Here is a 25,377-nt window from a genome sequence, read left to right on the forward strand (position 1 = left end):
TCCTGGAGAAGGTGGACATGGCAGAGAAACACGGGGGCTGGAGAGATGAGCTGGAAGCAGAAAAACACCTGCGAAGGGTAGGGCAATAGCTTTCGTCCAGCTTGCAAACCACATGAATGGAGGTATTGTAGACGAGGTAATGCGAGCAAAATGTGGGTGGTGAAATGAAAGAAACTGGGCAATAGACGGGCAGTTTAATAAAGAGAGGCCAGGACTTCCCTGGCGGTCCAGCGGTTAAGACTCCGCACTCCCAATGCAGAGGGCGTGGGTTTGATCCCTGGTCGGGGAACTCATGGCGTGACTGAAAAAAAAAAAAAAGGAAAGAGAGGCCCTGGTGATGAGACTGTGAGCTCCTAAGCCTCAGGTCTTTTTCACCTTTATATCCACAGTAGAAAAAGAAAGGTCTTTTTTTCTGAAATTGTGGGGAGGAAACGAATTTGGAGACTGTAAGTGCACAGAGAGGCCATAAAAGAGAGACAGCCTCACCCGAAGAGCTATTCTGTTCGGCTCATTCAGTGTTCCGTTGGCAACGTTTAAAAAAGGGAGCGATTTCTCTTAAAAGCCATATTTCTTCAGGTTGGCCTGCACTGGCCACCGTGTCCCATGTGGCGCCCATTGGTTGAGCTTAGGTGGCCCTGTTTGGTTGCTTTGAGTCCCCTGCCTGGTCTTCCACCCAGAGGGGCTCACTCGTCACCTGCCGGGACTTGGAGAACACCTGAGTTGCTGCTCCCCGGTTTTCAAGAGGCTGCTCTTAGGTGTCCCATGAAACACGACACGCTCGTTTCCATCAGTGCTCTGGGGGTACCCGGAATTGGGGGGATGGGAGTTCTGCCCCGAGACCCTTCAGTCCCCAAAGGAGTCTGATGAGACACAATTGATGAAGAGGCACACCTGCATTTCCAGTGCCTTCCGCTAGCACCGGCACTCAGGATCTTGGCGCAAAACAGATGCCGTGAAATGACTGCCAGGTGTAAATAATGAGATCAGGGCATGTGCGAACTTCGTAAAACTTTTATTGATATATTTATCATGCCAACATTTTTTTATTTAAGATTCAAATTCCATTTGAAAGGGAGGCAACAAACGAGATCCCAGGCTGCTCCTGGAGGAGCCCCCAGCTTCACGAGAAAGCACGCACATCCTCCAGCTGTGTGATTTGATCACTCAGAGTTGCATTCTGGGAAACTCCTCCTAGAGAGCCCGGGCAGGATGTGTTTCGTTGGTAGCTGGGAAACAACAACAGCAGCAAAAACAAAATAACTGCGTCCTAAGACTTCTCAGAACATCTCCGGCTTTGAAACTATTGACCCTCAAGGATCCCTCCCCACCCGATCTAGAATATGTGTGTGTATGTGTATATATCCACTGAAGAAAGATCACTGTTTTTGTTGCTTGCTGGCTGTCTCGCCAGACCCTTAGGATGGTCTTGGCACACGTGGCTGTGCTTCTCGGTGGGATCCTGTGGATTCCAGCCGTGGGTGCACAGCCCTTCAGGAGCGTTTGGACTTGCTGCACGCTGGGCACAGAAGCTGAGCCCTGGAGATGATGTACGCCCGGCCGCCCAGCTGCTGCTCGCAGCCCTCGCAGACAAAGTGCTCTCGGTGCCAGGCCAGGTCTTCCACGCACTGGTAGTCCTCTGAGAATATTATCTGGGGAGGGGAGCAGAAGAATCGTTCAGCTCAGGTTTTGTCCCTAGTAGACAGGGCGTGGGAGACAAGCCGTAAGATGGTGGTCCCTCGTCCCCCATGCTTGTTTTGACCTTTCAGTGCCTCAGTGGAGAAATCTGACATAAATCTAAGACAGTAAGTACAGTATTTGGCGAAGGTCATGGTTGCATCTTAGCTTCCGGGATCCAAAAAAAAAAAAAAAAAATCCTCCGCTATTGACAGGTTTTACGTATCTGGCATCTATGATGCTGTCTGGGCCAAATCCAAAGCCCAGTTGCTTGGGCTTGGAATAAAGGAACATCTGTACAATCTGGTGAGGAACCAGAGAGCAGAACAGCATACTGGTTAAATGTGCTTTCTGATTTTGGGGTCAAACAGGGACCAGGTACGTGTTTTCACTTAAATACCAGCTGCATGACTTTGGGCAAATTACTCAACCTCCCTGTGCCTCAGTTTCCACATCTGTAGGATGGGGATATAAATACTACCCATCCCATGGGGTTTTATGAGGGCCGCGTGTGTTGCTACAGATGGAGTACTCGGAATGGCAACAGAGACAAAGTCAATGCTTTCTGCTTATCGCTGACCTCTCTGAGCTGCACTTTTCTCAAATGTCAGATGGAGATAATGATTCTCTGTCCCTGAAAGACTGTTGTGAGATGTCACGGCACATCACATACAATGTCTGTAGCACATTAGGATGAGGTGTTGTTACCGCGAGCATACTGTTGATCTCACAGAAATGAGGTGGGTGGGACCAGGCCTGCTGACAGCCCTTTTCCTTCTGTAACATCCTTGCCCACACCGGTATGAGGTAGGACGATTACAGGGTCTTAACTTCACACGGAGACCAACACGTGAAAAGTGGGAGGAGGCAGATATTGGCTTAAAGTGAGGAAGACACTTCTAACCCTCGTATGTGCCACAGATGAAGGTAGTGAGTTTCTCGTCACCAAAGGCATGCAGGCGGTAGTTATTATTGTCATAGCCATTATTGTCACTATTCATACACCTTAGAGTTTCTCTAGTCTAAACCCATGTTGGAGAGCTGAACCCCTTTCACAGCATCTCCTAACTGTCCGATTGTGTTATGTTACTGCTACACGATTTTATTGTATCATCTTGTATTACATTCCCTAAGACTCACAGCGGCTTCCACTTCTTAGTTACTCGGGCCCCGTGCCAAGCATTTTCAGGCATGATCTCATTTATCCTCACAGCAATTCCATGGGATGGGCACTGTTACCCTCCCATGTGGTAAGTTATAAAGCGGAAGCACAGGGGTTAGGGACACACACGCCTCACAGATGCAGAGCCCAGTTTGAATGTGGGTCATCTGCCTCCTGGCGGCAGCCCATCATGTTCTTCTGAGCCCTTACTTAGTGCCAGGCCTTGTGCCAAGGATGAGACTTGACAGGTCCTCTGTGTCTGACCCATCCCAACAGGCCCGGGGGTGGGAACTAATTTCTGCCCCACTCTGCAGATGGGAAAACAGAGGCCGAGAGTGTGAAGGGGGATCTGAGCCTCAGTTTTCCTATCTGTGGATCACATCATCACGAAGCTACACTCCCCTGGGCCTCTGGGTCCCCTCCTGCAGTCTGGGGGTGCCCATCCCACTGGTCCTCACCTCGTCGCAGCCGGAGCACCGGGGCCGCAGGCTCTCGCAGTAATGACGGCCACACCAGGGCGCCCCGTCCTTCCAGAAGTAGATGAGGTCCACCAGCGGCTCGGAGCACTTGGTGCACACGAAGCAGGCAGGATGCCACTGCTTGCTGTAGCCTGCCCTGTCCGAGTAGACCACAGGGCTGTCGGCGGGGGCCACCCCCTTGCAGAGCTCACAGACCTGGAAGGGTGGGGGAGGAGCCCCAGGACACAAGGTAGTCAGGAGTGCATCGTGACCTGGGTTCGAGTTTCAACTCCAATCTCTTTACTTCCTGGGTGACCTTGAGCAGTTACTGTACCTCTCTGTTCCTCAGTTTTCTCATCTGCAAAGTGGGATAATAATAATACTGCCTACCTAGTAGGTAGTTGTGAGGACTCCATAAAGTATCGGTTTGGCCATAAAGTTCATTTGGCTTTTTCTGTAAGATCTTATGGGCAAACCTGAATGAACTTTTTGGCCAACCCAATAGTTGTTTAGCACAGTCATTCTCACACTTTTTGTTCAAGACCCTTTAGACTCTTAAAAATTTTTGAGAAGCCCAAAGAGTTTTTGTTCATGTGGGTAATAGCTATTGATATTTACCATACAAGAAATGAGAACTGAGGAAAAAAATTAAATAACTATTAATTCATTAAAAAATAGTAAACCAACAGCATGTTAACATAAATATTTGTAATGAAAAATAACTAGATTTTCCAAAACAGAAAAATTGAGTCAGAGTGTGGCATTGGTTACAGTTTTGCGAATCTCTCATGACTGGCTCCGTAGAGGATTTCTCGATTCTTATAACTGTTTTAGCTTTTTATCTTTTGCATCATGTGGTTTTCTCTGAAATAGATGAAAAAAAATCTGACCTTACACTGATTAGAAATTGAAAAAGGGAGGCAGGCATTTTAAATAGCCTTTCTAGATAACTGTGGAGTATTTTTCTTTGCTATTACATCAAAATTAGACAAGTGTTAGTTTCTCAAAGGTTAGTTAGTGTAGCGTATCAACCAACCTTTCATCCCGGTTACATTAAAACCCACCGGTCCACCTGGCACTTTGAATGGCTCTTTTCCCTATGGAGGATTAATTTTTAATAAACTTAAAATTTTAGAACAGTTTTCGACGTACAGAAAAATTGTCGTCATAGTACAGAGAATTCTCGTATACCCCGCACCTGCTTTCCTCTGTTCTTAGCACCTTACGTTAATATGGTGTACTTGTCACAATCAGTTAACCGGTATTGATATGTTGTTATTAACCGAAGTCCAAACGTTATCCAGATGTGCTTAGATTCTACCTACTGTCCTTTTCCTCTTGTAGGATTGGATCCAGGATCCCACAGTACAGGTAGCGATCATGTCTCCTTAGGCTCCTCTGGGCTGGGACAGTTTCTCAGACTTGCCTTGTTTTTCATAACCTTGGAGGAGTACCAGTCAGATATTTGGTAGACTGTCCCTCAGTTGGGATTTGCCTGATGTTATTATCATGACTGCACTGGGAGGAAGACCACAGAGCTAAACGGCCGTTCTCATCACGTCCTATCCAGACGACATCCTCCATCTGTAAAATCCAGTCATTTTGGAGTTCTCCCCTCCTCAGAACTCTGATGACGAGGATGATGCTGGCTGGCATCTCCCTGGGGCAGTTGTGTGTCCAGCTCAGGTGTTTTCCCTCCCGACTGACACCCTTACGGAAACCCGAGAGAGTTACTTGCCCTTCTAGACTTATCTCCCTTTTAAGGAGACCTATATTTCCCCCAGACATGGCCAAAGCCAGGTTCACAGAGATTCAGTGACTGCTGAGTAGCAATAGCTGACGAAAGGCAAAGCTGGGATTTGAACACAGGCCAAGCCTGACCCCAAAGCCAAGGTTCTTTCTGCTCCACCGTGCGGCCGTTACATCAGAGTCAGCAAACTACCTGCCTCTGCCTGTTCTTGTAGGAACCATCAGCGTCGAATGGGTTTTACATCTGAACTCTAATTTAGTGAAATGTTTTCTCCCAAAAAAGAATTCCATTCTTCTCACAGTAGACCAGGGTTTTGGACTGAATGGTGCCCCTCCCCCAGTTAACATGTTGAAGCCCTGACCCCCAATGTGACTATATTTGGAGATGGGGCCTTTAAGGAGTTAACTGAGGTTAAATGAGGTCATTAGGGTGGGGCCCTAATCAAATAGGACTGGCGTCCTTAAAAGAAGAGAGACCAGAGATGGATGGCTGTCTCTTTCTCTTTCTGGGTGTACACACAGGGGAGGCCATGTGAGGGTACAGTGAGAAGGTGGCCCTCTGCAAGCTAGAAAGAGGGGTCTCACCAGAACCCAACCCTGCCAGCACCTTGATCTTGGACTTCTAGTCTCCAGAACTGGGAAAAAAAATACATTTCTGTTGTTTAAGCCACCTGGCCTGCAATGTTCTGTTATGGCAGCCTGAGCTAGCTAATACGGCCTGTGTTGCAGAAACCTGTCTTAATTATACTACTGTATTTTGAATTTCAAAAAAATTGTGGATATTTATTTTCTCTCTTGTTACATAAAGTACCTACGTGATATCATCAACTCCAGCTCTTGGTCCACAACACCTGAGAGATAGATCAGCTGGCCCTCTACAGAAAATATTTACTGATCCCTGGCTTGAGATGAACACTCTGTCTTACTAAGCACAAATTATATATCAGCCCAAATAGAGATATTTATTGTTTTGCTGTGTAAAGATGAAGAGGCCTATATTCAGAGCCTAAACACTTAGAATTCTTTACATACTTTAACTGCATACTTAATATACTCTTGTGTACGAAGAGGAAATAAAAATTAAAATGGTGGCAATTGGGGAAAGAAAACCAAATGACAGAATACGTCCACGTACTGAGTGTGGTCCCTAAGCACGGTCGTGGCTGAACTCGTGTTCAGGTGAGGAGTGTGTCTGGTTAACTGCTCCTGGCTGCCTGACGATGATGTTCCTTAGAACGTGCTGGAGTTTTGGTCTCAGTTATGCCCACAAGAATGATGGGTGTGAGTCCTTCACCAAAGTGAACCCTGTCCTTCTGTATGTGACTGAGCCCCAGCTCGCCTGGAACTCATCAGAGGGTCTGAACCAAAAATAGGTGATGGGGAATTCCCTGGTGGTCCAGTGGTTAGGACTCCACGCTTCCACACCAGGGGGCACGGGTTCGATCCCTGGTGGGGGAACCAAGATACCACAAGCCTCACAGTGTGGCAAAAAATTAAAAACAAACAAACAAAACAAACCAAAAATAGGTGATGGATCCGCGTGCATTGACTGTCACATCTCCAGAAGTGTAAACTGTCTGGTGAGGGCTGTTTGAGAAGCAAGTGAATTTTCTGTCTGTTGGTCTTTCTAAATTTCACAGAATGAAATTTCCGGCCCCTTTCCTCCCACACAGAAGGGGCTTACTGTCCATCCACCACACCTGGTCGAGTATCACCAGGACACATCAGTGGGGCGCCTGACTCCAAGTTTCCAGATGTGCCTAGCACAGAAGTGGGGAAAGGGAGGGATATAAATGCACCTGGATGTGTCTGGTGGGTACCAGCAGGCGCCCGCAACCCACAGAAGGAAATAGAGGGATGTGAGGTCAGGAAGCGGTTTGGGGGTGATCACGGGTGACTCTGAACTGTGGGTTGGGACTTCGCTTTGGAGATAGTGGGAAGCCATTGCTGGTTCTGGAGTGCTGGGGCGTGGTTTGCACGGTGAGGGGATAACTCTGGGAGCACTGTCTGAATGGGCTTTGTCAGGAGGCTCTCTGAGGAGTGTCTCTTCCCTCCTTGTCCCCCAGCATCCCTGGCTGTGCACCCTGTTACCACCAGTAGCCAGTCCTTTTTTAAGCAAACAGTGTCATTGACGTTTTATGGAAACATGCTGTCAGAGTAATGAGTCCTGTCAACATGCATCAGGAAGCAATTTCTTCTTCTGGCCTCTGAGCTATTTTCCATGCCCCCTTCCCTGTGGTCTCAAAGGACAAGGGATCTGACAGTGTCTCGGCTCTGTCAGCTGGTGGCCCCTCAGCCACTAGGGGCAGCCTCACAACCAAGAGTCCGACTGCCCAGCCTGCCTGGTGTCCTGTGATCCTGGTCCTGCCCTTCTCTGCACAAACTTATTCTCCTACCATCCTTGGAAGGGAGGTTTACAGTTTCTAAATTGCAGTGGGTGGTTGAGAGGGGGGCTAGCTGTGTGACCTTGGGCAAGTTCCCCAACCTCTCTGCACCTTAGTTTTTTCACCTGTCAAATAATACTCGGAACATCACAGGTCTGTTGCATGGATTAAATGAGATAATAGAATTAATGAACTTGACAAGTGTTCAGTAATAATTAGCAAAAATCTCCTGTTATCCCTACAAAGCCCTCCTTATAGAAAGTTGAGGAGCTAAATCCATTTCCTAAGATGACAAAGACGTCGAAGGCAGCATCTGCTTCTGGTTTGGAGGCCTGGGTTCCTTTCAATAGCACCATGAGCACGTAGCTTGGCAAGAGGTCATTCCTCCCACCCATGAGCTCTGTGTTTTTCCATCTCTGTTCTTTCCCTCTGTGCAAGGCCAGAGAATCACATCATGTGAGTTTCATCTTCTGTCACTACCCCAGACTCAGCTACAATCAGTGCCCGCCTTGGTGGGCCTGCTTTTCTCCCTCTCCCATCCCACCCCCTCCAAGACAGCGTTCTCAGCCTCGAGTCTGCCCCAGCATCCCTAGAGGGCCGCTCAGAGTGCTGCATCTCCCCACCCCGAGGGTCTGATTAGTAGGTCTGGGAGGGGGCAGGGGAATTTTCAGACTCCCAGGGGATGCTGGTATGGTCAGGGGACCGCACTTCGAGACCCACTGTCATAGAGCGTTTGAACATGACCTTATGTAAAAACTCAGCAAAAATGACATGACCAATTAGCTTCCATGACAGCAAAAGCCAACTTGAATTCCTGGTATGCTTAAATTCTAGACCATTTTGAAGAAAGCCCAATGTGGTCATTCCCAGGTGACTTCCCCTCTAGAGAAGCCACTTTTGGTCGAGTAGAAGTCCTTTGGAACTAGGCTAAAAGGCACAGAGAAGACCATTGATCATTAGCATGTCAGTGGGTTCTCATTCAGACTCCCAACTGTCTAAAACTAGAGCCTTCTCATGGGAATCTGTCCAGCCTTTGCCTCGTAACCTAGTTTGCAGACTGTGGTCCCTCCGGGGGAAGGCGCTGTAGCACAGACCTGTCGTAGGTAGAACACATGTGACGTTTCTCCTGGTGCCACTGAAGTTCTGTCTTGCCCTGTTCAAGTGGTGAGAGATTCTTCATCACAAGCGTCTAAATGAAAGAGTTTGTATATTCTGTACTTTGGGATTTTGTAAACACTTGCACTGAGAAAGCTGAGGAGCATTCTAGATTCAGCTGCCTGCAAGGCTCAGACCCTGCAGGGCTGGGGTTCCCTCCGCCGTGAGGTGTGGAAATGATGCCGGCAACTTCTTGGACCCTCCTCCAACCAATACCCGTATTCCCTTTCTTTGCATATGGTGCCGCCGTAGTAACTCGCTTCTGTAGAACAGAATGTGGTAGAAGGGATGCTATAGATCCCTGAGGTAGGTCATAAAGGCAACACAGCTTCCACGGGCTCTTTCTTGGGAGTCCTGAGACCCGCATCCGAGGGCAGCCACACGGAGAAAACACAGAGATAGAGGGAGAGGCCGGGGCCCCCGCTGGTCCAGCCCTAGCCGTATCTGTCTTCCAAGCATCAAGGCCAGATGTCAGGGACAGAGACAAGCTCTCCCGCTGAGCCCTGCCCAGGTTGCTGATCTGCGAGAAAACAGACGACTTGGAACAGGTGTTCTAAGCCGCAGCATCTCAGGGTGGTTTGCTGTGCGGCCCCAGGTAACAGGAGCAGCACACGTGGGCACGCAGAGTTATTCAGGCTTCTGAAATGGAAGGAACCAAGACACAAAGTGTTTCAGGAAGCAGCAGATTCAGGACAGTGGCCCCGGCTTCCACGGCCAAAGAGCTGTCTCCAGGGATGAGCCGAGCTGGCCTTCAGGGACAGATCTGCAGATGCTGAGAGCCCGTTAAACCAGCCGTAATCCGTCTGCCGCGGCTGCCAGCAGTTCTGTTCCAATCATGCGGTTCTTTTCTGGAAGGCCCTTATCCAAAGGCCTCCCCAGTCTAAACCCAGATTGCCTTGTGAAAAGCGCACCATTACAATACAGTAAATATTGACTCAGGGGCCTTGAATTCAGGCACTGGGTTCTTTCCAACACACATACTCAACAATTTATTTATGAACAGCATCTCTCCATTTCCTCTTATGGCGATTATTCACCATCTTTGCTTTGCAGCCTCGTCTATCGGCAGTTTTTTGGGTTTTTTTTCCTCTTTTCTGGCCCAGTGTCACGGCTGGCATCTTTAGCCTCTTGCGTTCTCTTGCCCCACACGGGCACCTTCCCGAGGTTCCTTATGGTGCAGAATAGGTGGGTGGCCGCAGGCGCTGCGGTTAGGGTCCCGGCCTTTGCACGAGGTCCCGCCGTAGCTTCATCCGGGGGGATCTCCGAGCCTCAGTTTCCGCATCTGTGACACACGGTGGGCCCTGATCTTGGGGATTGCTTTGCACGTGGGGTCAGTGCTGTGGGCCCACCAGTGCTTTGTCTCCCGCATCTTCTAGAGGCAGGTCCTTGAGGAGGGGGCCCTCTCCCAAGCAAGGCAGAATGCAGGCGTTTCTAACCGCGTCTCCCTCACTGGTTATCTGGTGAAGGGGGAGGATGGGGCCAGGAAGGCTTCCCAAATGCGACACTTGGAAGAGAGAACGTCAGCCTGGGGTGTTCCCGAATCCGGCTTTGACAAGTGTATCCCTACAGCGGGCTGCTGCTGAGTAGGGACGAGGCTTACGCGTGGTCATCTCTGTTGCAGAGGCCTCGCCAGGTGTCTGGGCCACACGGGGGCTCTGGAAGCGGCAGCTGCCGTCCTTTGGAGTCTGTGCGGGGTTTGAGGTGCGGCAGGCCTGAGTTCCAGTTCTGGCTTCACGGCTCACCAGCTAGACAACTAGAGAGGGGGATGATACATCTTGCCGGGTAGTTCTTGGGATTGAATGAAACAACCGTGTGAAGCCTCTGGCGTGCTGCGTGGCACAGTGTAGGTCGTCAACGAATGGCAGATGACACTATCCTCAGAATTATCAGCGTCCCCAAGTAACCTCCAGTAGCAAAATAAAAGGGAACAAAGCCCAGGTCATTCATAAATGGTGAAAACCATTTATTATGGTTCTTCTAGTTCCAGGGTCAGCAAAGTACATCCCGGGGGCCAGATCCAGCCTGCTGCCTGCTTTTGCAAATAAAGTTTTATTGGGACACAGCCCTGGTCATCTGTTGAGGTATTGTCTTTGGCTGCGTCAGTGCCACAAGGACAGAGGCCAGTGGTTATGACTGAGACCTCGTGGCTCGTACAGCCTGAAATATTCACGATCTGCCCTTTATAGGAAAAGTTTGCCAACCCCTGTTTTAGTCAATGGACTATTACGTAGCCCACTTTGCGGGGGGGGGGGGAGAAAAGATAGTTGTGAAGCCTTATGAGGCAACACGGCAAAGTATTTACAGTATGGAAAGCAGGATAAAAGGAATTTTCTGTGGCAAATAAAATCTCCTTTAATGTCATTAAAATATCTCCCCTGTGAACAAGGTGGTAGGCAGATGCTGAGAAGCCTGGTAACCATGGCAATTGGCGGGGGGGGGGGGCTTCCTTTGATCCTCTGTCCTCCAGCTCAGGCATGGCTTGCAGGCCTGGGGGCGCACAGTGGTTTCAAATTCGCAGAGAGGGGCTGGCAGGAAAGCCAGCCTGCCGGCCCACAAGCCAAACATCTGCTCGGACCAAGCTTTGGAAGTCCCTTGCCCACAAGTATGTCCCTTGTCGGGGCTGGAGTCGGGCTGAGCCGCCAGCGGCTGTTAAGTTTCCATCTGAGAGGCCCACCTCGCGGGAGGGAGGGGACCCACACCTCCGGTCCCTCCTTTGTGCATTCTTGTGGGGAAAGGGGGCAGGGGCGTTACACTGTAATTTGGGACCAAAGTAACACATCTTTAGGACTTCCAGCAATGTCTTCACTTCTTTCAGTCTGTTCTCCTCTTAGTCACTTTCTCTGGGGCCACAGCTTGGCCCATGAGGCAGGAGCTGGGGTCTCCCGGCAGGGATGAAAACTACGAAAGGGCGGAGATGACATTAAATGCTATGTCCTGGCTTTCTTTCGTCTTTCTTCGGTTACAAGTTTGGGGTGTAGGGAAGGGCGGAAATTCCTGGGCAGGATGACCATGCCCAGGAAATTGGTATATTTAATTTCGGAGAAAACATCCAGTAAACTTTCTAAACGCAGGGAAATGGTCTGGTAGAGCTGTTCACCGTCCGAGCATTGAGGTCCAGTGTCCGTAGGATCCATCCAGGTGGGAGAGGTCGGGAGTGGGGGCCTGGAAAGCAGATATGGGGCCCCACCGTGCTGCTGTGGAATGAATGGTCTGGGCTGCCGGGGTGGGCAGCTCCACGGCCGCGGAACACTTCGAAGCCCCCAAGACCCCCGAGAACCCATGGTGGGTGGGACTGGGGCGGGGCAGGCACGTCCTTCCCTTGTTCTTGGCTCGCAGACAAGAGGCCCTCCAGTTCTTCACCAGGCTGGGCTGGGAGTAACTCTGCACACTGCCACCCACCCCGACAAACATAAATGCACGTGCCCTTGCTTTGTCCCCGCCCTGCTGGGACCCCGCAGGTCTGGTGACGCAGAAGGACCTGGGCTGGAACCTCGCCGGCAAACCTGTTAACCTCTCTGTGCCTCAGGCTCCACGTCTGTGAAATGGGCATAACGACCCCAAGCTGTCTTGCCGGTCGTTCGGAGGATTCAAAGAGATGAACGAGCCTGCTGTGAAGTAACAATTCCCCACCACCCTCGCCGCTCCACGCACACACAGAGGGGCAGATCAGGGAAAGAGGCTAAATATTGGGGTGTCTTTACTTGGCCTCACTGATTTAAAGGGGCTGCTTTGGGAGTGACAGCGCTTGGTTAGTATCTGGGATTTTTGTGCCGTGGCGTTTCCTCATGAAGTGGGATGACTCTCAGGGCATTTGCCATGCCACCGCCTCTCCTGAGCTCAGGGTCAGGATGACACTTGCAGGGACCTGCCCTGAGGCCGGCATGGGCGGCCGCAGCTTTGGGGTTCGTTCCCAGACGTGCCACGGCTGTTTTCAGGTCGCCCATCCTGACACAGGGCCCGTGGGAAGGCCTGGCGGAGGGCCTTACTCAGATCCGAGTAAGTGAAGAGTCCCGGCCATGAGGATGGGTCGGCTCAGAGGGCGCTGCTCCCATCACCCAGCTGGCCCACCGCCCTCCGGCTTCACCCAGCGCTCAGCCCGTGGGTGGGGATTCCACACGGGCGACTTGGAGAAGCCTTTTGGCGATAATGCTCCTCTGGTCTGGACAGTCTGGTGGAGGGGCCTGGGGTTGCGGGGAGGACTTGGCAGCCAGGGTCTCCGAGGAAGGGCACGACTGCAACAGGCCGCCCAGCAGCAGGACAGAGCCGAGCGAGCTCCTGGGAGAACCGCCGTGGGGTGTAGGCTGCCGGCAGCTCAGAGAAAGCAGGGCGCGTGGCCTCCGGCTACCAAGTGTGGAGTGTAGTGCGCTCTAGGATGGGGCATTCGGGGCGGGTATAGATCAGGGGGCTACGTTCTGTGCCTGTGTTTCCACCACTCCCTGTGGAGAGTTCAAGGAATTCAAGAGTGCTGTGCAGTGTTCTCAAAGCCGGACACCCTAAGCCCGGGGGCCACATAAATCTAGAAAATGCCCCCGTTAGCATCTCTCGGACCCTCCTGTATACCAGATCGGCAGTATCATTTTGACTGAGCTTAAATGTAAGGTCATTTTTAACCCTCTTTAGCGGTGGTTCTCAAAGTGTGGCCCCCAGCGTTGGCATCAACCTGGAGACTCATTAGGAATTCAGATTCTCCGCCTGCACCAACAAGTCTGGGGTGGGACCCAGGCCTCTGGATTTTAGCCAGCTTCCAGGTGACTTTAGTTTGAGAACCACGGCCGTGGCCTCCTAAAGGCTCTGAGGAGTCCAGCCCTAAAGAAACCCATTTCGTTTTGTTTAGTCTGATGTCCCCTTTACATGGCCACATGGCCCGTTTATAGCTTCATGGCCATGAGCTTTCGAGGAATAAGCTTTGGGAAACAGGAAAGAGGGGTTTGGGGGCTGAGTTGGTTCGAATCCTATAGCCTCCCTTGGGCGGCTGGGAGCTTTACATCAGATACCCTCCTGCTTAGCTCTGTCCTCGGTCCAGAGAACGCCCGCTAAATGGTAGCCGCTAACAACAGTAATAACGTCGCCGTTAGGATGATAAAGTGTGACACGTTACCATCGTAGCTCCAGTGCAATACATTTCACATGGCCTTCTTTTTGCCGCCTTTTCTTTCATAAATCACTGTTGGATTTGGGGTGTCAGTCCTATGCTTCCTCCCTGTCCCTGGGTTCTCAAGTTGAATGCCCTGACTACTTCTAGCAAAGTCTGTGGCCCTCGTCAGGGGAGCAAAAGTCAGGCTTCGTGCTTGATGCTTGTCTGTGGCAACTGTCCTACCTGCCCTTTTATGAGAACAGGAGGAGCCCAGCACACAGGACAGCCAGCACCCATGTCCCCTTGATATGCCGCCCCCTGGGGTAGAGCAGAGCAGTTCAGGCAGCGAGCCCACAGCCAGGCCCAATAGCAGGGCTGCTGGGGACAAGCCATCTATGGCCTGGCAGGTTACTTAGCTACCTTAATAGAATTTGCTCCCCGGCTTCAAGGAGATAAACAGGGAGTTAAATACAGATAACAAGCAGGGTTTTATAACTCAGCATCACGCAGTAGAAAGAGTATGATGATCCAGCTTCTGCCCTTTAGAAACGACGGGGCCTCTGACAAGCCACCATTCTTCTCTGAATCTCTGACTGCTCACCTGTAAAATGGGGCTGGTGAAATCCACCTACCAGGTAACAGTTCGAATTAATCCAAGACCTGGAAGTACTGAGCACAGCACGTGGCGCGTAGCAGGTGCTTCAGGCATGTGAACTTGAAATCTCATCGTCCTTTCAGGCAAAATGGCCACCCTAGTGGTCCCCATCTTTCGAGGATCAATTTAGTTCGAACATGGAACTTCCCTGGTGGTCCAGTGGTTGAGAATCCGTCTTGCAATGCAGGGGACGCCGGTTTGATCCCTGGTTGGGGAACTAAGATCCCACATGCTGCGGGGTAACTAAGCCTGCGTGCCGCAACTACAGAGCCCACGCGCCACAACTAAAGAGAAGCCTGCACGCCACCACGAAGGATCCTGCGTGCTGCAGCTGAGACCGGACGCAGACAAAAACGGAAACAAAATTGAGTTTGAACATTCATTCATTCATTCCCTTGTTCAGTCATTCATGGATCGCACATTTATCAAGCACCTATTCTCTATATTATACTGATGACTGCTGCTGCAGATACAGAGATGGACAAGACAGGACCTCAGCATTTAGGGAGGGTGATGGACGTGAGTCTACTAATGACATAATTTGTTATCTAATTAAGATTGGGGTTAGGGTCAGGAAGGAAAAGTCTGTCTTCCCAGCCAGCCCGACCCACCAATATCGGCTTCCTTCGCATTCCCTATTTACTGCCTGGTCTTGTTTAAATGCTTCCAAAGTGTCACAGCCATTTCCTAAAGTTGACTGTTGCCAAGGCCCTGGGATCTCAGGCCGCCTCTGCCCCACTTCCACACTGTCCAAACCCGTGGGCTGAGTCCAGGATAAAATACGTTCTCAGACCAGCATTTCTCTCTTGGGAATGGCAACTGGGAAACGTCACAGACTTAAAGACGTTGCGTTCCAGCTTGGAATTACACAGTACTAATGTGTTAAAGATCGATGGCTGCTGGAGGGTGGATAGAAGGCAGGGCTGGGGACAAGGCTAGTTTATGAAACGTGGTAACTGGATCTAATGTTTTCAGAAGTTCCCGGCATGTGAATTCTTCCTGAGAAATGGTCTTTTCAAGACCATCACCAATTTGTGCTAGTGAAAATCAATTTCATTCTTTTGTCTTTTTGTCTCCTTGTTCTTTGTGTTGGATGGCAATCCCAAATGAACGGGCCCAGGGGGCGGGGGTGGGAGATGCAGGACGCAGGTTTTGGATAACAAGTGTGAGTCAGTACAGAGAAGAAAGACCCGCCCCTTCCGGATGTACTGACGGCATCGTTCCGGCTGGCATTTCCCGGGGGTGTCTGGCTCACGCGGGTGACGGCTAGCCTGTTCCCAGCAAGGCAGGTGGTTTGCCTGAGGACCCTATATATTGGGACTTTTATCTCCAAATGTCACGTAGAAGCATGAAGCCTCTTGGCTGACAGGGGTTGGGGGCCCATGAACGTTAACAAACAGCCCCACGTGGCCCGAATCTCAAGCCCACCAGCTCTCCCTACGGCCCTTGCAGTAAAGTCCTAAATCTGTGGCATCCCAATACGGGGACAGTGTCCTCTGCCTCTTTGATTTCCCGGGGCTCGGAGGACAGTACAGGCCAATCAATGCTTGAGTGATGGATGGACGGAGGGCATGACCCTTCCGGAAGCGTGCCCCTGCTGACCTCGCCAGCCTTGGGCCCCCCTGCACCCTGATACCACACTTCCAGCCACCTGGGGCTTCATTCAGTCCTCTGACTGTGCTGTGCTGTCTGAGACTTTCACCTTTTTTTTGCACGTGATCACCTCTTTAAGGCAACACAGGTCTTCCCCGAAGAGCCCGAAGGCCTGGGGCACTCTTAATTATTCTTCCAAGGCCAGCATGGGCCTCACCTCCTCCCCCAAGCCTACCCTCACCCCCAAGCCAGGACAGATGCCCTTTCTCCGCACTGCGACGGTTTGCTTGCCTGTGACCTCTCCTGGATCGTGACCACGAATGAAGGCAGGAATGAGGGAACAGAGCCTGGGGCTGGGGCCCTGACTCTGCAGCCCTGGCCTGGGCGGTTTCAGCCAGACCCGATGGATGGATGGATGGATGGGAGAGACTTACGTGTTCCTTGGACGGGTCGCTGATGCTGCCGTTGGTAGTTGGGGCGGCTGTCTCTGCGCCCTCGGGCTTCTCCTGCTGCTTCCCCTCCTCCTTGGGCAAGCCGCCCTGCCCGGGGAGGGCCACTTCGCCCACACCCAGGGCCTCGCTCTTATACTGCTTCACAAACTCCTCCATCACTTTCAGCTCGTTCTCCAAAAGTCCGCGGCAGCGAGAGGGGTCCTGGTCGTAGATAGGGAGCTGACGCAAGAGCTGGCGCCGGCGGTAGTAGGCGCCCTCGGTGCCCGTCACTGGCTGCTTCTCCTTGGGGATGAGCTCCATGTACTGCAGGCCCTGGGGAAGAGGAGACCCAGCACCATGATTCCCAAGCACTGGGCAGAGATCTGAGCCCTGGCGAGACCTGGGCTTCTGCAGGTCTCTGCAGAACCCAAGGATTATCCTCAAGGAAGAAGCGGGGTGAATTTGGGGAACACTGGAAAGAGACCTAAATAAGCTTCCGCTCTCCCCTGAGTCACACTCACAGATTCACAGTCTCGATGAGAATCGGGTAATTTCAGTAGACGTTCCTTTTAGATTTGCTGGCTTTGCAACAAGGATTTTTGTTTCCTTCAAAACTGAATATTTTTACCTCATTTACCTCGTGGCCATGCTTCTCATTTAAAAAAAAAAAGTCGATCTAGTTTAAAATCGCTTTTCTTGGGAAAGTATAATTAAATCACTATAGGCAGAAGGTATTTAATAGTTTATTAATTTAAAAATATGCAAAGGCACCTTCTAATAGTAGATCGACAAGGTCTCAGGTCAGTCCCATTTCCACACCAACAGGGCTGGTACAGATGCTAGACCACCTGAATATTCCTATGTCCGTGGATGACTGTCCAATGGCCTTCTGTTGGCTGGCTTGCTTGCTTTTGTGAGATGAGCAGAAATCTTACACTTGGGTGGGTCCCAGGGACAGGGAGATTAGGGGAAGGTGAAGGTCGAGGCCACACAGCATGAGAAAGTGTGAAGGGCCGGTTGTTGGTCCTGGACTACTGTTCTCCACCACTGTGCCCAACCTAACCCTGACCCATACCTGCCTCGCCCACCAGACGGCCTCATTCCCACGCCCCCGTGGCTGCTTCCGTATTTACCCTCTTAGAATCTGCCTGCCCCATAGCTCGTCTTTGAGGCTGGCCTCACCCTGGAGTTGTGTTAACCAACATGGAAAATGCGATTCATAATGGACAGTCCCAGCTGCGGCCTGTCTGTACGGAACAGGGTATGAGAACCTGGGGGAGGGGGTGCTACTCCAGAGCCTGGTTTGCTGAGTTTCATAATAAATGAATTCCGGGTAAGAGCCTTTTGAGAACAGGGAGAGGCAGGTGTGGGAATGCAGTTGAGGGGGGCTGTGAGCACCCCACCCTCGGCGGCTCAGCCCTGCATCCCGGGGGGCCCGGCTGAGACCTCCCGGCCCTGCGGGCTCACGCATACCCTCTTCGTCCCTGTTCCTCTGCACAGCCCCTCATACTCTCAGGGCACCTTCTAGACGCAGGAAATGGCCTGGGTGGTGCACGGAATCCTGGGGTGCCGGGAAATGTGGGTTTCTAGCTCCGGCCCTGCTGCTGCTCTCCGTGTAAGATCAAGAAAGCACCCAGCCTCTCTGGGCCTCCGTTTCCTCATCTGCAAAGTTCAGGGTAGAAAGCATGCTCGTTAGGGTCTGGGCCATTGTGAGGAGTCAGTGGCCACCTCACTTGATCTGCCTCACAAGTAAGAGGAGAGCAGTGTCACTCAGCCGAGTCCACAGCCCCGAAAAGGGGCCAGAGTAGGCTGGCTGGCCAGAGTCCCAGGCCCTTCACCCAACACTCAGAAGAACCAGAAGCCCCGGGGGGGCCCCCCAGCTGACGACATGTCTGGCAGGGGCTGATCCCTGCTGTGTCTTGGGAAGCCCGTGGCTTTTCTCTTGATCAGCGTGAAACTGCAGGTGGCCTCCGACGAGAACAGGCCAGACGGGTAGATCTGAAGACCCTTGTCTCAAACTTTGTGGTGCATAGGACTCGCTTGGCGCCCTTGTGGGAGAGCTTCCCAGGCCCGCTCTGTTTTAGGAGCCTGCAGGGGCCTGGAAGTGAGTGCTTGTATAGGTCCTCCTGGGGGAGTCTGAAGTAGGACATCCGAGGGCAGTGGGTGGGGGAAGGGATGGGACCAACAGAGGACGGGAAGCAGCAGCCCAACAGCCAGCAGGCTGGGGTGGGGCACAGGGCCCTGAGGATATGGATGAGGGTACGGTAGGGCACAGGACCCTGGGGAGATGCAGCAGGGGCGGGGCAGGGGAAATACCCCCGCCAGCCCTTCCTATTTCTTGCCTGGGGCCTGCCCGGCTCCTAGAATCTCAGGAAGGATTTTGCAGCAGTGGAAACAAGAGCTTTGCTCATGCTGCCAGAATGGGCATCCAGACCTGGCCAGTATCTATCTCACTTACTCCGAGTGCTGAAGCAGCCCCAGTCGCACGGAGGATTCGGCTGATTCCTCTTCTAGGAAGCCTGCTTTCTTCCCCCATTGGAGTGGTATGAGGAACGGTAGGGACAGCTAACACCTACGTGCTGCTCGCTGCGTTCCAGACCTTCTTCTAAGTGTCTGACCTATGTTAACCCATTTAATTCTCACAACACCCCTAGGAGAAAGGTACTAATATTATCCCTTGGGAAACTGAGGCACAGAGAAGTTAAGTAACCTCCCGAAGGTCACACAGCTAGTATGCGGTAGAGACAGCTTTGAACTCAGCAGCTTGGGTCTCAACTTCTTCTATACTGACTGTCTACAAGTTGGATGATTTGCAAAGATAAAAGAAATGTCCCCCAATCTCTGGGGGAGTTTCCTTTTGTCCTCATTTCAGGGTGAGGGGGCTGTGGAAGCATTGCCTGGTGCCAGGAGGCTGTAGTCCCTGGATCTGTGTGTGGCTCTGGTCTTCTAGGGCCTGCACCCCTCCCTGCCCGACTTTGTAAGTCAGCCCTGTGGTCGAGGTTGCGCCTGCACTCACAGTGTCCTCAAAGCCCCAGCCGGGTACCGGCTCTCTGCCTTTGCTCTGGCAAGGCCCCAGCATCTGGCTACCACGGGCATGTGTTTCGTGACGGCTGGCCTTGCCTGGCTGGCCTGAGGCCCCTCCCACACTCCCGAGCCACACGCTGATGGCAGACATTGCTAATCAACCCTGATGAGGGTCTCAGAACCCACCTCAAGGCAGCCCTCAGGCAATCACTATCAGTTGGCATGGACTCGGGAAGGGGAAGACGGGGAGGGAGGCCGGGTCAGAGTGTGCTGCCGGTGGTGCTCAGAGCCTGCCAGAGAAGCTCTCAGGTGTTTCTCCACGAAGCCGACTACGGTCATGTTCCCAAAACCTTTAGCAAGATGCCTTTTCTAGGATCGGTTGGAAAGATTGGTTTAGGTTTTAAGTTTTTCGTGAAAAACTCTCTGAACCATTTGGTGCTCTGCTGTCTGGCACAGCCATACTGGGTGAAGAGGTTCCTGGAACCAGGCTTTTTCAGGACAGAAATCAAAAGAGCAGAGAGAAAAGTGGAGGAGAAGGATGCTCTTTTCCCAGGGTTGGGCAGTGGGACACACACAGACTCTGGAATCAGAAAACCCAGTGCTGATTCTGTGCTTTCTGATTCTTCTCCAGCTGTCAGACAAAGAGAGCAAATGGGCTTCACGTTACACGTTAATCCTGGTCAATCATGGCAGCCTGGAGTGCTGTGTTGAGTAGGATTCTGAGGCCCAATGAGGGCTCAGTGGGAGACAGTGCGCTGACTGCCACGGGTAAGGGAGCAGAGGATGGGGTATGAGTGAATGCCAGCCCTGCACGCGCTCCTCAACAGCTTCTGTTTGCTCTCCTGTAAAATGGGGGCAGTAATGCACCCAGCGCACAGGGAGTGGTGAGGTGTTGATATCCTTCATATACAAATACTCCATGGATGCTGGTTCCCTTCATCTTCTCCGTCTTGCCTCCCCACAAATTCCCGGCTAGCTTTCAAAGACCCATTCACCTCCCTGAGCCTCGGTTTCTTCTTCTGTAGATGAGGGTAATAACAGTACAGCCCTAACAGTGTTGGAAAATCAGAGGCGATTGTGCATGTGTGGCTCTTAGCGTAGTGCCTGGCTCATAGTAAGTACTCAATACATACTAGCAATTAGGTTTCTTGTGACTTTAGTCTTTGAAGACTTTAGTCTTTGAAGCATTTCTCTGGCTTTTATTCTGGTTGGGAAGGGTGACAGAGAGCAAGATTCAGTTCCATTTCCAAAATGTAATCAGTCCTGATCACTTGGTAATTAAAAAAAAAGTCGGAAGGGTGAGTGGGAAGAAAGTCGTCCAATCTCAGAAATGTGATTTGCTCGGGCAGGCCAGACGCAGGGCAGACAGAGCGGCCTTTATCCCATGTGGTTTTATGAGCCGGCATTAATCACGGCCCGACGATGCCTTCCTCTGATTAGTCTGGGGCTGAAGCGTTTGGGGTTTTCACCAGTCAGTTCCTGACGCCCACAGCTGGCTCTTTTACGAGCTGCTTGCTTTAGTTTCCGCTCACATCTTGGAGACCCGCTGATGGCTCACCCAGGCCCGGGTGCCGGAGGGCAGACCCGCGTTCGGAACCACGCGGCACTGCTGCTATTCCGTGCCGCCCTCCGTGGCCCCTGACTTGCCCCTGCCTACCCACTGGAGCTGTCGAAGTCCAGCTCAGCATCCTGTGTTTCCTCACACGTAAACTAACCCTCACTTCACAGGGTGGCTGAGCTCATGCAGGCTGAACTGTTCTTTTAAAATATGCTTCTCAAAAAGCAAAGCTTTTTAAAAAAAAAAAACAAGAAAACTTTGCCTCTCTTCGCTTTATCTAGAAGGGATGTTTTTCCCCCTCTTAAGCTCCAGCTTAGCACTGTGCTGCTCGAACCTTCTATGGTGAAGGATCAAGATTTGTTTGGTGTTTTTTTCCACGGATTGCAGGATGATTTGTGGGCTCAGTGCACGTGATGAGAATGTAGCTCAGGCCACACGAGATTTCCACGTGAGGCTGACCACGCGGGAGCTCTGCTCAGCCATCACGCACTTGGATGTCAAGTGCCACAACATTTTCCCAACATTTATTCTCAATTTCTGTGCTTCCGATTGGGGACCAGTCACAAGGATTTTGTGGAGCAGTGCCAGTCCCCAGACCACACGTGGAATGTCCTTGGCTGGGAGGCGACGTGGCACAAATACGCCTCAAGCCTGCTGCATGCCCTGTGCAGTGGAAGGCGAGGAGTGAGATGGTACACAGGACAGGCATGCGCGTGCTCTCGCGGGCCTGGCTTCACTCCAGTGTAGGGGAGAGGTGATGACGAAGCACAGACACGCATGAGACAATGACGGCTCGAAATAAGAGCTTCTAAAGAAACCATGGAGAACTGGGAGAGAGAAGAAATGTAGCAGAGGGATGGGTGACATCTTCCACAGGTTGGGTAGTGAGGGACGGCCTGTCTGAGATAGGACTGGCAGAAGGAGCCAGCCATGAAGAGAACCGGGAAAGGATGTTTCAAGGAGAGGGAACAGCATGTGCAAAGTCCCCGAGGAGGGCAAGAGCTTAGGGAGCCCAGGCCTGCCGTATAGTGGTCCAGGGCAGGAAGGTGGAAGGTCATTGCCATGCAAGGTACTGAGTGAGGGGGCGTAGCCCGCAGGGACAGGGACACACGGGTCTCAAAAGGCTCTCCTTTTCTCCCGGGAGAGATGGAATTCAGCGTCAGGCTTGCATCTCTAACACGGTAGGGTTTTTTAATCTCACTAACCTGTAGAAATCATCTGGGTCCTTGCTACTCCAGGTGTGCTCTGGGAGCCGGCAGCGTCGGCATGACCTGGGAGCTTGGCGGGACTGCAGATTCTCAGAACGGCCCTGAGCCTACTCGATGTGTTTCTGCAAGCTCTCCAGATGGCTTTTACGCTTGTGGAAATCTGAGGGGCGCTGGTCCACTGCTCTGGGTCTTGAAGGGGGCCCACGTGGGGTATCACCTGGGGCTTCGTTTAAATACTCGTGACTGATAATTCTGATCCTGCAATCTGCAGCTTCCGATTTAATGGTCTGGGGTGAGGCCTGTGCATGGGGACTTTTCTTGGGTCCTTTTAGTGGGCAGCCACGGGGTGACCTTGTGCAAGTCACCTGCTCTCTCTGGGCCTTGTCCTTCTCTGGGTGCCTCTTCCCTAGGGTTGTGTAAAGCCAATTTACTTCTCTCTTTTAAGCCCAGGAGTTAGGGAGAAGAGAGAAGTGTTCCTGTGCTCTCCCCGAGACTTGCAAAGGGCACATCCCAGGCCACTCTGAGGGAAAATGAGGAACTTACGGATGAACATGAGCACTCTGAGAGTTCTCAACAATAAACCATCCTCTGTTCAGAAGTGGGGAACCTAAAGGGAACCATGAGCAACCCTGTACTAGAGCTGAAAGGGCCCCTTAGAATTCACGTGAACACCTCTACCCATTTCATGGATGAGGAAAACTGAGGCCCAGACAGTTTTCACTTCAAGATCACAGAGCGAGGCAGGAGCAGGTTCGAAACCAAAGCTATGTTCCTACCATTTTTGCAAACTTGCCCACTTCTTACCTCGTCTTTGACATCCAGGAACCTGTGGCACGGCTCCTATTTACAAGGGCAGGGAAACAACCACTTGGTTGCAGGAAGCTCTCTTACCAGTTTCTGGGTGACTCCAGGGGGAGCCCACTCATAGGTGATGGTGTCAAAGGTGGGATCTTTCCCGGTGGCAATGGGGTTGGTCATGATCATTCGGTTCCTCTTGTAAATCCGGATGCCGTCCCCGCCTTTCACTCGGGCCGTGAGGGTGGAATACTTGGAGTCCATCAGCAAGCGGCCAATTTTCCGATCGTCTTCCAGGTCCGAGCTCAGGCAGTGGTCCTCCTGACTGCATTTGCATGACTTGCACATTTTCCTGGGGGGTGGGATGGGGACAAGTGAGATCAACCTCCAGAAAAGAGAGGCAGAATCTCCCGCTGGCAGCGCCGACGCTTTGGAAAGCAAGCTCAAAGTTTAACTTTAGTAACTTGAAAAGGTTAGCAGCAGACAAATGGTAACCGGAGCCCAAAAGGCCTTTGACGTCAGAAACTCACGTCTTCCTATCTATCTGTGGGGAATGTGGGTGTGACTTTCGTGGGTAAAAAGAGCAGCACGTTTTTCCTCTTGGTCACTGGGGTGGCAAAGGCAGGTTCATCCCTGGAGATGTTCTACAGCAGGAGTCTTCACAGCCTGTGGGCTAAACCCGGCCCGCAACTTGCTTCTGTAAATAAAGTTTTATTGGAACACAGCTATGCCCATTCATTTACCTATTGTCTTTGGGCGGCAACAGCAGATAAGTAATTGCAGCAGAGATCACGTGGCCCACCGAGCCTAAAATATCTACTCTCTGGCCCTTTATTAAAAAAAAGTCTACCAATCCCTGCTCTAAAGAATTCTTGAAATTGCCTCCCAAGATTCATGAGCCTCAGAGCTTCAGCAACTTGTAAACTCTTTAGCACTCATCCTGAAGTTAAAATACAGCTGGAAATTTTCTTCAGGAAACGGGTGGACAGGACCTGGGGGGAAGGGAATGAGTTTAGGAAACCCCTCGGGCTGGAGAGATGGATGTCCCTTGCCAAGGCTTTGTCCTGGGGCTGGGAAAAGAAAAAGCATCCTGGGGAAGCTTCACAGTGACTTGAGGCCTGACACTTCCCTCCGACAATTAAAAACAGAAGCAGTTGGCTGCTTTGTGTCCTGCTGTTAAGGTTTAGATACCCAGGGGGTTCCCAGTGTGAGAGGAAAACCGCTCCCCTCCCTTCCTGGCCGTGTCCCCTCAGGCGTGCTGTGTCTCAGATGCTGGAACACACGCGATTTAGAGCTTGTCAGGTCAAGTGAGCTACATCAAGACCTACCGCGGGATGGGGCAGGCCTAAGCCAGAGACGTGTCAGGGCAGTTGCATGGGTGCTTCACAGCCAGGCCTGCCTGGAGGAACCCTTCTTTTCTCTTCTAAACTCAGGAGACTGATGCATTTAATCATTTAGCACAAATTTTGACTGTGGGGCTACCCGACGCATGCCTTGATGGTCTATATCAGTGGTTCCCAGCCAAGGTCAGATCTGTCCCCAGGGGGCATATGACAATGTCTGGAGACACTTTTTTAAAAAAAACTTTTTATTGGAGCATAGTTGATTTACAGTGTTGTGTTAGTTTCTGCTGTAGAGCAAAGTGACTCAGTTATACATATACATATTCCACTCTTTTTTTTTTTTTAGATTCTTTTTCCATATAGGCCATTACAGAGTATTGAGTAGAGTTCCCTGTGCTATACAGCAGGTTCTTCTTAGTGATCTATTTTATATATAGTAGTGTGTATATGTCAATCCCAGCCACCCGATTTATCCCTCCACCCCCCATACCCTGGTAACCATAAGATTGTTTTCTACATCCATGACTCTACTTCTGTTTTGTAAGTAAGTTCATTTGTACCCTTTTTTTAGATTCCACATATAAGCAATATCATATACTATTTGTCTTTCTGGGTCTGACTTACTTCACTCAGTGTGACAATCTCGAGGTCCATCCATGTTGCTGCAAATGGCATCATTTTGTTCTTTTTTAAGGCTGAGCGTGGAGACACTTTCGATAGTCCCAATGGGGTGCTATGACGTCTATAGTGTAGGGGCCAGGGATGCTGGTAAACATCCTACGATGCACAGGACAGCTCCCTCCACAGCAAAGAATTATCCGGTCCCAAATGTCAGTAGTGCTGAGGTTGAGAAATCCTAGTCTAATGTGAAAAGAAGGAGGCCCTCTCACAACCTTCAAGGAGACTGCAGTTGGGGTGGGAGAGGCAGAGAAAATCAGGTGGAAACCATAACATAAGGTAGAATCAGGTTGGGCCACGTGGGAGTCGCAGATGCTCTGGGTCGGGGGGGGGGGCGGTTCTGCTGCCTGGACCAGTTCACGTGGGAGTCGCAGATGCTCTGGGTGGGGAGGCGGTTCTGCTGCCTGGACCCGTTCCCCCAGGAGGTCAGGATGTG

The 25,377-nt window shown here is 51.4% G+C and overlaps 1 protein-coding gene across 4 annotated transcripts in view; it reads right to left on the reverse strand.

The window, feature by feature from the left end:
- Nucleotides 1-25,377, reverse strand: part of LMCD1 (LIM and cysteine rich domains 1) — a 67,971-nt gene that overhangs the window by 9,070 nt on the left and 33,524 nt on the right. For 3 of the 4 annotated variants that reach the window (XR_009542710.1, XR_009542709.1, XM_060161309.1), the window contains exons 3-4: nucleotides 23,017-23,272; nucleotides 16,339-16,668 (exon numbers count right to left, since the gene is read on the reverse strand). Coding sequence is in view for 2 of the 4 variants with exons in the window: in XM_060161309.1 (XP_060017292.1) it covers nucleotides 16,339-16,668; nucleotides 23,017-23,272 (586 nt within the window). In the remaining 2 variants the exon portion in view is untranslated. Of the gene's footprint in view, nucleotides 1-996; nucleotides 1,650-3,294; nucleotides 3,511-16,338; nucleotides 16,669-23,016; nucleotides 23,273-25,377 lie in introns of those variants that run through there. The other variant, XM_060161308.1, reaches the window with a different exon arrangement.

Source organism: Lagenorhynchus albirostris, chromosome 10 (genome assembly GCF_949774975.1).
Source record: "Lagenorhynchus albirostris chromosome 10, mLagAlb1.1, whole genome shotgun sequence".
Lineage (NCBI taxonomy): Eukaryota > Metazoa > Chordata > Mammalia > Artiodactyla > Delphinidae > Lagenorhynchus > Lagenorhynchus albirostris.